This window comes from Aythya ferina (assembly GCF_964211825.1).
Source record: "Aythya ferina genome assembly, chromosome: 6".
Taxonomy (NCBI): domain Eukaryota; kingdom Metazoa; phylum Chordata; class Aves; order Anseriformes; family Anatidae; genus Aythya; species Aythya ferina.
Genome location: NC_140303.1, coordinates 6,173,391 through 6,185,584, shown reverse-complemented (window position 1 = coordinate 6,185,584; position 12,194 = coordinate 6,173,391). Strand labels below are relative to the sequence as shown.

At 47.5% G+C, this 12,194-nt stretch overlaps 1 protein-coding gene across 2 annotated transcripts in view; it reads left to right on the top strand.

Annotated features, from left to right (window-relative positions):
• The first annotated feature begins 7,856 nt into the window (after nt 1-7,856).
• GLS (glutaminase) overlaps nt 7,857-12,194 on the top strand; it is a 49,417-nt gene continuing 45,079 nt past the window's right edge. For both annotated transcript variants that reach the window (XM_084522899.1, XM_084522900.1), the window contains exon 1: nt 7,857-8,235. In XM_084522899.1, the coding sequence (XP_084379025.1) occupies nt 7,886-8,235 (350 nt within the window). In that variant the 5' untranslated portion in view covers nt 7,857-7,885. The remainder of the gene's footprint in view (nt 8,236-12,194) is intronic.

Genomic DNA, 12,194 nt, shown 5'->3' with positions numbered 1-12,194 from the left:
CACAGGTCTCAGCGTGCCAATGAGTGGCCCTGAAAATTACAAGACAGATAAGCAAGCAAGAAAGCACAGCTGTAACACTATCCGGGGTGCTATTTTTTTGTCCTCCCAGTAATGTTGAGAAGGGGACATTTGATCCGGCTGGATACCACCAGTTCAGGGACACAACGAATATTAGTGGCCTGTTTTGTTTTGTTTTGTTTTGTTTTGTTTTTTCAAACTACCGATACCTGTGAAGAAAAGATCCAATCCTAGTGGTTGTCTCTTCCAAAATAACCATGCCAGCCGATTCTGAACAGTTTAATGCCATTCGGCTGGGGTGCAGGGGAGGCCCAGAGCTGAGCCAAATATTTGGAAGATGAGCAGCAGCATTCCAGTGCACGCATCCCTCTGCTTATCCTGGGTACAGCGTAGCCAGGCTGAGGGCATAATCTGCATATTACGGATGTTTGCAGAAGATTATCACTCACTAGCATGTGAACTCTGATTGATTATTTCCAGTTCTAGCAATCATTAACAACGACTAGTAGTCTAAGAACAACTTTTTATTTCAAAGAGTAGGATTTATCCGGCGTAGCATCGAGCCACGCTGCGTAGTTGTCACGTTTATCTCTTCAGTCAAACGGCAGTACATCCTTCTGCTTGTGCTATTCAGCTCTGAATTTCACCTTTCATACTAATAAAATATGTTGACACATCGAGCAATGTAACTGATAGGTAAAGCAGAACAGGATGAGTCACTGTTTTTAAACTTTGATGTTAGCACGTGCTTTCTTTACGAGAGTATATCAATCAAAAGACCGAGAGATACAAATTCAGAGAGAGGGAACAAGAGGAAAAGGTTGTGGAAATACACAAGGTGCAATAAACTGAAGCTGAACAGCACCAGAATACATATAATGAAAGTCCAGGAAATAAACCAAATGTAACTTCTTGACTAAACATGATTGTGACAGAGAAATAATTGTAAGTAATACACGGCCTTCTTCATCCTGAGAGCTTTCCCAAACCGTCTTTCTGTTTATCTCCAGTGCTAACACTCCTAGGATGCCACGGGGCTGTGTAACACTGGAAGAGCCTTGCCCTGTTGTGAGATTTTGTGATCCTGCTGCAGACAAGGTGCAGTCAGTCCAAACTGGGGAGGAAGCAGAAAGGTGGCTGGCTGGCTGATGTTTTCCTCACTACAGGTACGCTGATGATTGCACACCTTTGGCCCAAAAGGCACCGTTCATTTTCGCACATATTCTCCTAAAGTCCTCTTTTAGCTGCAGCATCTCCCCAAGATAGCCTGGTGCTGGTCTCGTTGCTCAGGTGTCCGTTTGCTCTCCTGACCTGGTTTTGGCAGAGCTGATCCTCAGGTGTGTAATGAGAGCCTTGTCTAAAGCAGTGTATCTAGCAAAACATCTGAAGATAAAAAATAGTATTGTGTGGGCTCCTGGTAGGCTCTCAAATTAGGCCCGTGATGTCTTGGATGACTGCTGTGGGGGATTATAAGGTAATTTTGTGTGCAAGGACACGACAGAATTAGGGGTGCTCTGGTAATTCCAGAATTGCTTCCATTTCCTCCTGAGATCGATACAGCAATATCATCCCGACAGACGAGTGGCCTGGCTCTGTGCTTTCTCACAAGGACATCTCACTGCCTGCAGCTCTTTGTTGATCGAGCCACTTGATGAAACTTTATCTAAATATTCCAAATATCCAAGCACTTGCTCATCGTTTAAAAATTGCCTGTGACAGGAAGGCTGTGAAGCCTGTGGTCCGACAACATCCCTTTCCTGTGGTGCAAGGCCAAGTGTACAGAGGGAAGCAAAATTATCAAAATCTCTCGGCTGCTGCTCTTCCTTTGAGCCACCCAATGCCGAGTCTAACCCAAGGCTCCTCAGAAGATGACTCACAGATTTGTGGTGTGAAAAGTCCCCTCTCCCAAAGAGGAGAATTCCCATTCACCAGTTCTGAGCCCTGACAGCGCGCCCCAGTTAAATCGCTGCCCGAGGGGAAGGGGCTCGGGCACGTGTGTGGGAACGAGCGCCTTTGCCACCAGAGATAACGTCATGCCAGAAACGCTCCGAATTTCAGCAGCGCAACCCAGACAGGCGAGGCAGAAGCCCACGTAATTGGGTCTAATACTGCTATGGAAACTATGCCGAGGGCTAAAAATATGCCTTAAAAAGCAGAGCCTTTTCTCGTGCGTTCTTCCACACCGTGTATGAAAAGATGGAGGGTTGTGAAGCAGGCAAGGATCACATGAAGATGCTCTGTGACAGCAGTGAGCTCTAGAGAAGCACAATTCTTCTGCTTTCACAAATGTTTGAAACGCACCAAAATTTACTTGGGAAAATTATGAATGTTTGTCTTCTCGTGAGTTAGGCTGAACACACATGCATTTAACCACCAAACTGGCTACTTGCAAAAACTGCTGCTTAAACCAGGCTGCTTTATAGCCTTGATTATTCCTTCCATCCTTCTTCTTCTTTTTCTTTGCTTTTTAATCTCTGAAGCCGGTTTCCCAATCCTGAAGTCCTCACTGGCCTACTGCTGTGGAACTGTTCAAAAGTCCTTGTCTAAATATTAAACACCCTTGGAGCGTGGCGGTACATGGTGTGCAGCCATGTGGTGCGGTTGCTGGTTTCGGCTTGCTAGCACAAGGTTGGTAGCTGAGGACCAGGAGCAGGAGGAGAAGGTCCAGGTTTGCTCCCTCTCCCCGGCCTGCTCTGCTATCCAGAACGGAGCTGCAGTTTGGCACGGCTCGCCTGAGTTAAGCATTAAATGTAGCTGTGGGTTGAATGCATGGGGTTTGTAACATTATGGTAGGTGTATCATAGGGCAAACAGTATGCAGGGTGTTGGAGGCATTGGGATATTTCTCTTGTAGGTAAGCAATTGGCCTCTGAAGGTGAATCCTCTGACGTGGAAAGAGTTTTGCACCTGAAGAGTGCTATAACCAGTAATGTGCATGAGGAATTCAGCTGCTGTCTCGCTGGTGATGCTGAAAGGAAACAGATTAACAAACAGAGTAATGGCAAAAAATAAAATGTGGCCAACAGGCTGAACAATTAAAAACATAATTCTGAAATTGCAATGCAATTTGGCTGTGTAGCTGTGAGGAGGTTGTGTTCCCAGTTCCTCTGGTAGAGATACAGGTGACACATGGATGTGGGAGTACAGAAATAAGGCTATCTGTCAGTCATGTTTTACCATTAGGGCTAGAGTATTACTTGGGCATTAAGAATGCATGTTTTCATGTGTTCGTGTGGCTTTCCTTTGGAAGTCTGAGCCAGAAAAGACCTGGCAATTTATGTTTTTAGTGCATGCTCATTCTGTTGTATTTTAAATAAACAATATTCCTTTTTTTTCCCCCTTTAACACCCGTCACTTTTCCTCATTTGACTTCACATCAGTTAATGAAGCAGGTCAGTGCTGAAAACCAAGCTATGGGTAAGAGACCAAGACACCCCATCAACGCCAAGAGCAGGGAATGAACTTTGTCCTGAGTCTCCACTCCTGATACTCAGGTTAGGAGATGAGTTAAAAAAGAAGTGTTTAAAATGTTATCCTTTTTTTTTTTTTTTTTTTAATTTTATTATTATTATTATTGTTATTATTTATTTATTTTATTTTAAGCACCTTCTTTGCAATTTATTCAAAATCAAATGGCAATTCCCTGGCTCTGAAGTGTTTCTTTGATTTCATCCATGACTTTGTGTCAGTCCTGGCAGATCATCCTCAAGAAACTCGCTTCTCTGATTTGCTTACTCTGCCGTCTGCACTACAAGAACTTTGCATGCTGTCTCTTAATCATGCTAGGAATGCCTCTGGCCCCTTTAGTCTGTCTTCATGTCAGTCTCAGCAAATCCTCCAAATATCTTTGCTGCTTTCCTTTGAATTAATTCCTTACTGCCTTACTATGCGGAACGAGCTGATGAGATACGAGCTATGGTCTCATTGATGTGCTACACGCAGGGCAGATGATTTCAGATTTTTGCTATTGCTTGTCACTTGATGTCACTCCCTCCCTCAGCTATTACCTTCCAGGTAAATTATTTCTCTCAGTTTTTTTCCCCCTCATTGGATTTCTGAGCTATCATGCTTAAGTATTTTACCCACCATTTTCTTTGATTAAATTGTAACTTTATTTACTGATTATGGTTCTCCGCTCAGCGGCGGCTGCGCTTTATCCCTTGTGCAATCCAAGAGGAAATGTTTCTTGTGGCTGAGCACCTTTCCTTCGAATTGAGATCAAAATGGTATCCAAATGTACAGCATGTTAGCCTCACAAAATAAAAAATAAAAGTACTGTTAGGGCCCGCTGCTAGAGTGAGTAGGAATACACGAATAGAGTCAAGATTGTGGCATCTGGTCCTTGGTTCTCCTTTGGAAAGCATTGCCCAGCAACAAATGAAATGGAGCCAACATAACCATTTAAAGTAGCAAAGTAAACAGTTCATGGCGTAGTCAAGATAATCCTTAATTTCTGCTGCTTATCTGAGATCTGCCCTGCCGATCTGATGGAGGATTTAACCTTCCTGAAAGCTGTTGTCACTGGATGCGCTTGAACTGGGAAGACCTCTTTCCACCTGCTTTTCAGAGCTCTTTCTCCTAGAAGATTAACACTACTTTTAGAAAGAAAAACCTCTGAAATGTAGATTATTTTGAGAGGGCTAAACTAGGAATATTTTTCTACCATACAGAGTAAGCAAAATACTTATAAAACTAATGCCCATTTGAACGATTTTATTTTTTCCTGAAGAAACATGGCATCTTAAATCGGCTCTCATAATTTTTGTCTTACAAAAATACACGGGTAGTTGTGGATATTAAAAGAGAATCGTAGGTTTATGGTTATTGCCAACCACGTAACTGACTCAAAAGTTAGAGGGAATTTCAATTTCAAATTACTTCGCAGTATGTTGGGAAGTGTTTTTGTCATTTTCTGTTCCTCTTGGGATACGATGTGAAGCACAATGACAGAGCAGACAGCCTGTCTTCTGTTTTCAACAAGACAAGTAATGTCATGCTGTTCAAGGGGGAAATCAGAAGGGGTTTTCACAGAGGTATGGGAAAGCACAGTGTAATATCTGAATCAAAACAAAAATTAGAGGCAGTCTAATAGGTTTCAAGTACAACATTTTTCACAAGCAAATGGCCCTGTTTCTGATGCTCTCCCTTCTACATTTCCTAGGGCCTAATTTAAAAGCAAGAAAAAATCATCTTTAAATAAAGACTTTCTGGTCTACCTGTGCCTTTGGCAAAAGAATTGCTCTGTGAAATTTCTTAGGCTTAGTAATAGCAAGAGCCTGTGGTGATGGCCTGAAATATGCAGCAAAAGTTCTCAGAATGGGGAATGAGTCACTACTGCCCTTGAACTTTGTGAATCTGAAACTATATTTATCATTTGCATTGTTCCTGAGTTGTGTATTTCTAGTTACACACACACAGCAACTTGCCTTCTTTCTTGTTAGCCCCTGCAGGGCTAAAACACATACAAGGCAATTTCCCGGGAGAGAAGGTGAGGATTCATTTCCTGAAGTGAGTTTTAAGAGATGCTTTATGGAAGAACACTCGCATTGGGGGATTATTGATGTGAAGCTGATACTAAAAGGTCAAATAAAGAAATACGGCAATAGCATACAAAGTAAAAAGAGGAAATGAGTAAAAGAGTTCATGTAGGGTCAGGAATGTGTAATGCAAGGTACTGTTATGAGAGGCAAGTATTTTTGTCTACGTAGTACTTTTTTTTTCTTTTCTTTCCTTCCCACAACCTTACGTGTAACGTTCTGAACAGAAACCAGAGCACTGAAAGGAAAGATCCAGATCATTACATTTTGCACTCTTCCTCTTCTTCCCCCTGCAGCACAAGAGATGAATTAGAAGAGATTTTCAACCAGGTCAGTGGCTAAACAGCTGGCTTGTGAAGAAGTGCAGCTGTCGCACCAAAAATATCACCTTGGCAGTAAAAATCAGCGGGGAATCTTGTAAGTGTCTGTAGGGCTGTGTGTTCAATTAGTGACCATATGCACATGTGGGAAACATACTTGCTGCCTCTGCACTTGGAGCTGGAGCCCCTGCAAAGAGAATGGAAAAGGCGCTTGGGATACTTCCATCTTTGGAATACAGAATCTAAAAAATGAGAAATATTAGTATTGGGCTGCAGGACGAAAGATGCAGCTATTGGCTTGCCAAGAGGTCTAAGCAAATGGAAATGTAGAGTTAGTTCCAGGAAACGTCATAGGTAACCTAATAAATATGTGAGAACCGTAGGCACTTTGCATCTCTGTACGTGAAGTAAGCGTAGCACAGGATTACACATCCCACACTGATATTTCAAGTTTTCTTGTTCAGTGGGAGGGAAAGCCAGCGGTGTGCTGAGGCTCATTTTAGAGGCATAAATTATCAGCTATCTTCAAATCTGCTTCCAAAAGTTCTCATGGCTGCTGTGATGATTTATTAGCAGAGGGAACTCCTGTGGGCATTTGTGCCACGGTGTACGTGTAAGCTTCTGAACGTGTATTTGCAGTCATTGTCTAAAACTCAGAACGCACGGAAAGCAACTAACAAAAAAACCTCTGTTTTATGTGCTTTTAAGTGCAATTTACTGTGTGTAGACAGCTGAAAATTTCAGTCAGGAGGGAGAGGTGGTAGAAATTCAAATATCAATATTTTTAGTGTGAAACATTTCCAATAAAGTTTGCAGTAAGAGCAATTTAACTCAGAACTACGACTCCCCGCAACTAGTAACAGACAAATTTGGGAATTGGCTGCATTTCGCCAGGTAACCGCAACGTCTGTGACCTGCGTGCTGTGAGCAGCACCTCAGGGTGCCGTGACGGGGCCCGAGTGTGTGCAAGGAGTGACATTAACCCCGGTGCTGGAGCCGCAGGGCCATTTTGTGCCATGCCTAGCGCGGCCTTTGGCCTCGTGCTGCTCTTTGATGCTTGCCTGAACGTGAGCCCGCAGTGTGCCCAGGTAATAACTAGTGATAAGAGCAGAGGGAATGGCCTCAAGTTGCGCCAGGGGAGGTTCAGGTTGGGAATTTGGAGAAAATTCCCCTCATGAAGAGCAGTCAGGCACTGGGATGGGTTGCCCGGGGAGATGGCGGTGTCACCGTCCCTGGGGGTGTTGAAGGAACAGTTGGACGTGGTGCTTGGGGACATGGTTTGGTGGGTGATGGTGGTGGTAGGGGGGTGGTTGGACCTGATCCCGGAGGTGTCTTCCGACCCTAATGGCTGTGATTATCTTCCAGGCTGAGGCCCGCGGCCGCGCAGCCACTCAGCTGCTGCTGACTGCGTGTTTGAAGGAAGGAGCGAGGTGAGCAGCCATGCTTGATGCGTCTGGGTCTTTTTATTTCGTGTTCGCGTTTTTATTTCTAATAACGGTGGGGGCGATGCGGGCCGGTGATGCTGCAGGGTGCTGGCTTTGGATGCCCGTGGCCAGAGCCCCGCGCGTGTGCTCAGGGCGCGGCGGGAGGCGCCTCGCACGAGGAGCCGGGCAGCCACGCTGCCCACATCCCTTTGTCTCCCCGGCAGGCGGCGGCGCGCTTGGTCACCGATTTTTCATTTTTTAATACACAAAAAAAATACAAAAAGGGCCCGTACCCATGGCAACCCGGCCCCATCCCGCCCCCACGCGGGGCCGCGGGGCCCCGGCCTCCCCGCTCCATAAAATGGAGGCGGCGGCGGCGGCGCTCCCGCTGCCCTCCCCCCCCCTCCCATTCCCCATTCCCCCCGCGCCCAGCCCCTGCTGGTGAGCGACGCGCGGGCCGGCCAATCAGCGCGCCGCCTGCCTGACAGCTAGGCGGCGCCGCCCAATCGCGGCGCGGCGGGGGCGGGCGCGGCGGGGCGGCGAGCGGCGCGGCGGGCCGGCGGCCGGCAGTCGGCGGCGGGGCGGCGATGATGCGGCTGTGGCGGGCGGCGCTGCTCAGGGAGCTGCTGCGGGGGGCGGCCGGCGGCCACGGCACCGGCACCGGGCACGGCTCCGGCTCCGGCTCCGGCTCCGGCACCGGCACCGGGCAGGGCTCCCGGCGCCTGCCGCCGCCCCCTTTGGGCGCCCGGCGGCGCGTCCCGGCAGCGCGGGGGCTGTGCACTCGCTCCGAGGGAGCGCTGGAGGAGCCGGGGAAGGCGGCGCAGCCCCAGCCCCAGCCCCAGCCGCAGCCCCCGGCCCCCGGGGAGCCGCCGCTGCCGGACGGCGGCCGCAGCAAGAACCACGGCGGGGCCGCGGAGCTGGCGGCGGGAGGGGAGAGGTGAGAGCGGGGCGGGGGGGGGCGAGGGGGCCCCGCCTGCGGGCGCTGCGCAGCCTCCAGGCCGCGCACGGGGGATTTTTGGGGGGGTTTCGGGGGTTTTGGGGGGTTTTTAGGCCCGCGGGGTGCCGCAGTGGGACCCCCAAAGCGCTGCCGCTGGGGGTTGTGCGCCCTCAGCACGGCTCGCAGGGGCAGGAGCCTCCTGCCTGAGGTAGCCCCGCAGAGCGTTTTGGCACGAAAAAGTGTTTTTTTTTTTTTTTTTTTTTTTTTTTTGGCGGTGGCTCGTGTGGGAGTGGCTTGCAAAGGTTAACTTCCATTTTCAATGAGAAACGCAGGCGGCACCATTAAAAACTTAAGGGAAAAAAAAAAAAACCAACAAACACAACAGTATTCCAACATCTTCAGCCCCCCCTCCTTCACAGCTGGCAGGGTGATCTATCAAAGAGATAACGTTTCCTTCAGCTGGGCTTTTATATCGCTTCCCAACAGCTAGCATCGATTACGGAAGTCATGAAATTTCTAGTACGTTTGATGAGGTTGTGTAGTTGCAAGCCAGTGACACGGTTTTAATGCTTTCTGACCTTGGACAAAAGGTGTATTTTAAAGTCAGATTGCTTTGCAGCAAGGCTCAAAGCACAGCTAACAAAGAAAATGGCATGAAGCATACATACAGCTTGTAGTTAGGAATAAGGAAAAGGCTGGAAACAGTTCCTCTTTGGGCTGGACAGGAATTCGTGGTGGCACGTTAACCACTTGCATTCTCATTTTTCTTAATACAGGATTGCAAAAAGTTCCCTTAAGCGTTCTTATATGGGACGTTACATGTGGAAACCATTGGTGTGCTAAGACAAAGCGCAGGGCTCAGAAGAAGAGCGAAGTGCTGCGGAAGGCAGGTTTCTGGACTGAATTAACAACTGGCCCGTGTCAGTGTAGGCGGTGTGCTGCCAGTTCCAGCGCTTTGCCATCCAGCAGACATTTGAGTTGTGTCTGGTAGATGGAACTGGAGATTCCACAACTGGGAAGGCAGCTGTCCTTTTATACTGCCTTTTTTTTGTGTCTCTGTTTTGTTTTTTTTTTTTTTTATCTCTCTATAGTGGGATAACCTAAGTCAAAGGAAGATTTTCTTGCTTGTTTGCTTGCTTAATGGTCCCCCTGTAGGGAGAGCAGTAGTTGCAAGTGCAAACCTAACGTGTTGCTTGCAAAGACTATACAGAAACTTAGAAAGGCTTAGTCCTTCATGTGGTAAGTGTAATAAAGGGACCTGTAGCTGATGAAATAACAAGGATCTGACTACATAACCCATATATTCCTCCGGATATAGGCTGGTGATTTTGCTGACTGAAAACTGTGGATTAAAACATAATCATCGTTTCGTGCTTAAATATTTAAAATGCAGTAACCTAGTACTGTCTTAAATTATAAGCGTATAAACCTGTGCAGTATTTGATAGTCTGTGCTTCTCCGTTAGGTATAACCGTGTTTGCCTTCCAGTCTTTTATACTGGGCAGTAATAGGATCAGGCATAGTTCATCTTAGCATAAGCTACTTCTGAACTATGCAGGTGTTTATTAGGGCGAGGAGGAGGAGCAAAACAGGAGCCACTGATAGAAGCCCAGGTAATTTACAGGAGAGGAGGTACTTGTGCATGGAGCACAGCGCGATGGCTGTGCTTCTACCATTGTCATTGCTTTCCTTAGGAAATCAGAAAGGAGCACTGGTGCTCCTTTTCAAGGGCGGGGTGAATTCTGGAGATAGCTTTTTACCTGGGCTCGGGGTCTGTGTGTGCCTGTGGGCAGAGGCTGGTTATGTAGTGACTTGGCAGGCGTTGAGGTCTTTGAGTTGGAGACCAGTCGCCAGCAGGGTTGGGACAACTTCTGTGGGATGCCTGCTTCACGCCGAGGAGCTGCAGGTTGCAGCCCTGGCAGCTTGCAGTTGTGGGCCCGTGTGCTTATGGCTGGCGTCTCCTGGCTGGTAATGTCTGCTGTGGTGTTAGCCTTAGCATCAGATCTTCTGTTCTGTTCTGCATTTTGCCAGTTACATCCTGAAGCAGGAATGTGCTTCCAGGAGAAGGGCTCCTGGCTTTAGTCTCCTTTCCCTGATAGGTAGCACAAGTGGTAGCCTGTGTGGGATGAGTTGTAGCTTCTGGCCATCTCTTGGAAGGCATTGGCTAAAATAACAAAAGTCAGCCACCACATTTGATATTTCACTTCTCAATTATCATCATAATTCAGCTTTGGTTAGAACAGCTTTCTCCACGGAGCCTGGTCTGAGGATTGTCCTGATGGAAAAGGACAGACTGAGGGAAGGAGCGACAGGGACTGCAGAGTCCTTGGCTGGGGACTGGGTGCATTCAGCCCTTCCTAAAAGAGCAGTGTGGAGCATCCAGCAGCACTCACAGATCAGAGGACTGCTGAACTCTAGCTGCAAGTCCAGGTTTGGTCATTCCTCTTTTTTAATTTTACCAAAAGTCATGGCTCACAAAACGGAGTGACCTGGCAGTTAGCATTTATTTGGCTGTTCTCCTGCCTTGAAAAACAGGGCTCTCTGCAGCCTGTGCTGAGCCGTGCTGTCTTAGTAAGTGTGCTCATGGTGCCAAAACGCCGCTTTTAGGTTAAGCAAACATTAGTTACGGCCATCAGTGACCTGATAAACTGCAGAGCAAGCCTTTCCACCTCTATTTAACTGATAAACTTTATCAGGAGATGGACTGTTTGACACAGAGCGCTTTTCTGCAAATATATTGAATGCCATCCTCTCTGGTCTGGCAGTCGGTGCGGATCCATTGCTAAATGAAGCTGACTGACCTGGTAGTGAGCAGCAGCAGATGTGAAAGATATGGGAACTTCACGAGGGAATTCACTCTGTGAAAGGTGCATCCCTGTGAGAGAGGAAAATCTGAGGAAGAAGCAGATAAGGATCTGGTTGAAATGCCTGAAGCTTTTCTCTGCTCTCTCCCAGGCAGGACTTCCCCATTTGGATCAGCTGTGAGGCGCTGAGTAACAGCTCAGAAACTTGTCATTAGGGAGGATGTCAGTTAACTGGCCAACACATCCAGAGGCTTTTTGTTAAAGTGGAGCAGGGGAGGTTCCTCCGACAGAGCTTCAGCGAGCCAGGAACAAGTCTTGTCCTCAGGAGATCAGAGGTGCAGTGTGCTGCGTGGAAGACGTGAGTTTTCTGTAGGGAAAAAGGGAGTTTTCCCTCCAGAAATCTGCTGGAGGTAGCTGCGAGCGTTTGTCTCAGTTGAATTGCCAGCCTGTCTGTGCGTTAGTCAGCCAGCATCAGTTTTTTTAAATAAAAAAAAATCCAGCCTGGAAGACAAGGCGAGTTCTGTTGGCTTACAAAGCTGTCTTCTGTTCTTAGTACGTAAGGACAGAGCATTAAATCCATCGGAAAATGAGAAGTGAGATTTTTACTGCTGGCTACAAGGAAAGGAGGGAGGTAGAGTGCAATCTGAGGGTTGCCTTAAATTTAAAAGGGTACGTGGATATAATCAGATTTTTATTAAAAATAATGAATCATGAGCCTGACCTGTTGCTGAACTCTGGTAAGCTAGGGCTGGGATAAAGTGATAAAACTCTGAATGCTCCAGGTTCAGGTAGGAAGTTTCAAGCAGTAACTCCTCTGTGTGTCAGTATAGTAACAAAGTGGTGGTCTCCATGCTACTAGGTTGTAGGATGGAGTTAAAATTGATGGCTGAGGTAACGCAAGACTGCGGATGATCTATTTCACTTAGCTTGTGTTTACATTGACCGGGAAACTCTTCTTATTTTTGCTTGTCAAGCAGCAGCAGGTTGGTTGGTCGAAACTGACTTTGTCTAGAAACAAACCTGAGGGTGGCAGGGGGCTGCGAGAGGAGCCCAGGCCCTTCGCTGCCGCTGCCTGTAGCAGTTTGGAAGCCTGCACTGCTGGAGCAGCCTCCCAGCTGCCTGGTCAGCATACCTGGCACAAGGAGCCGCGCACAG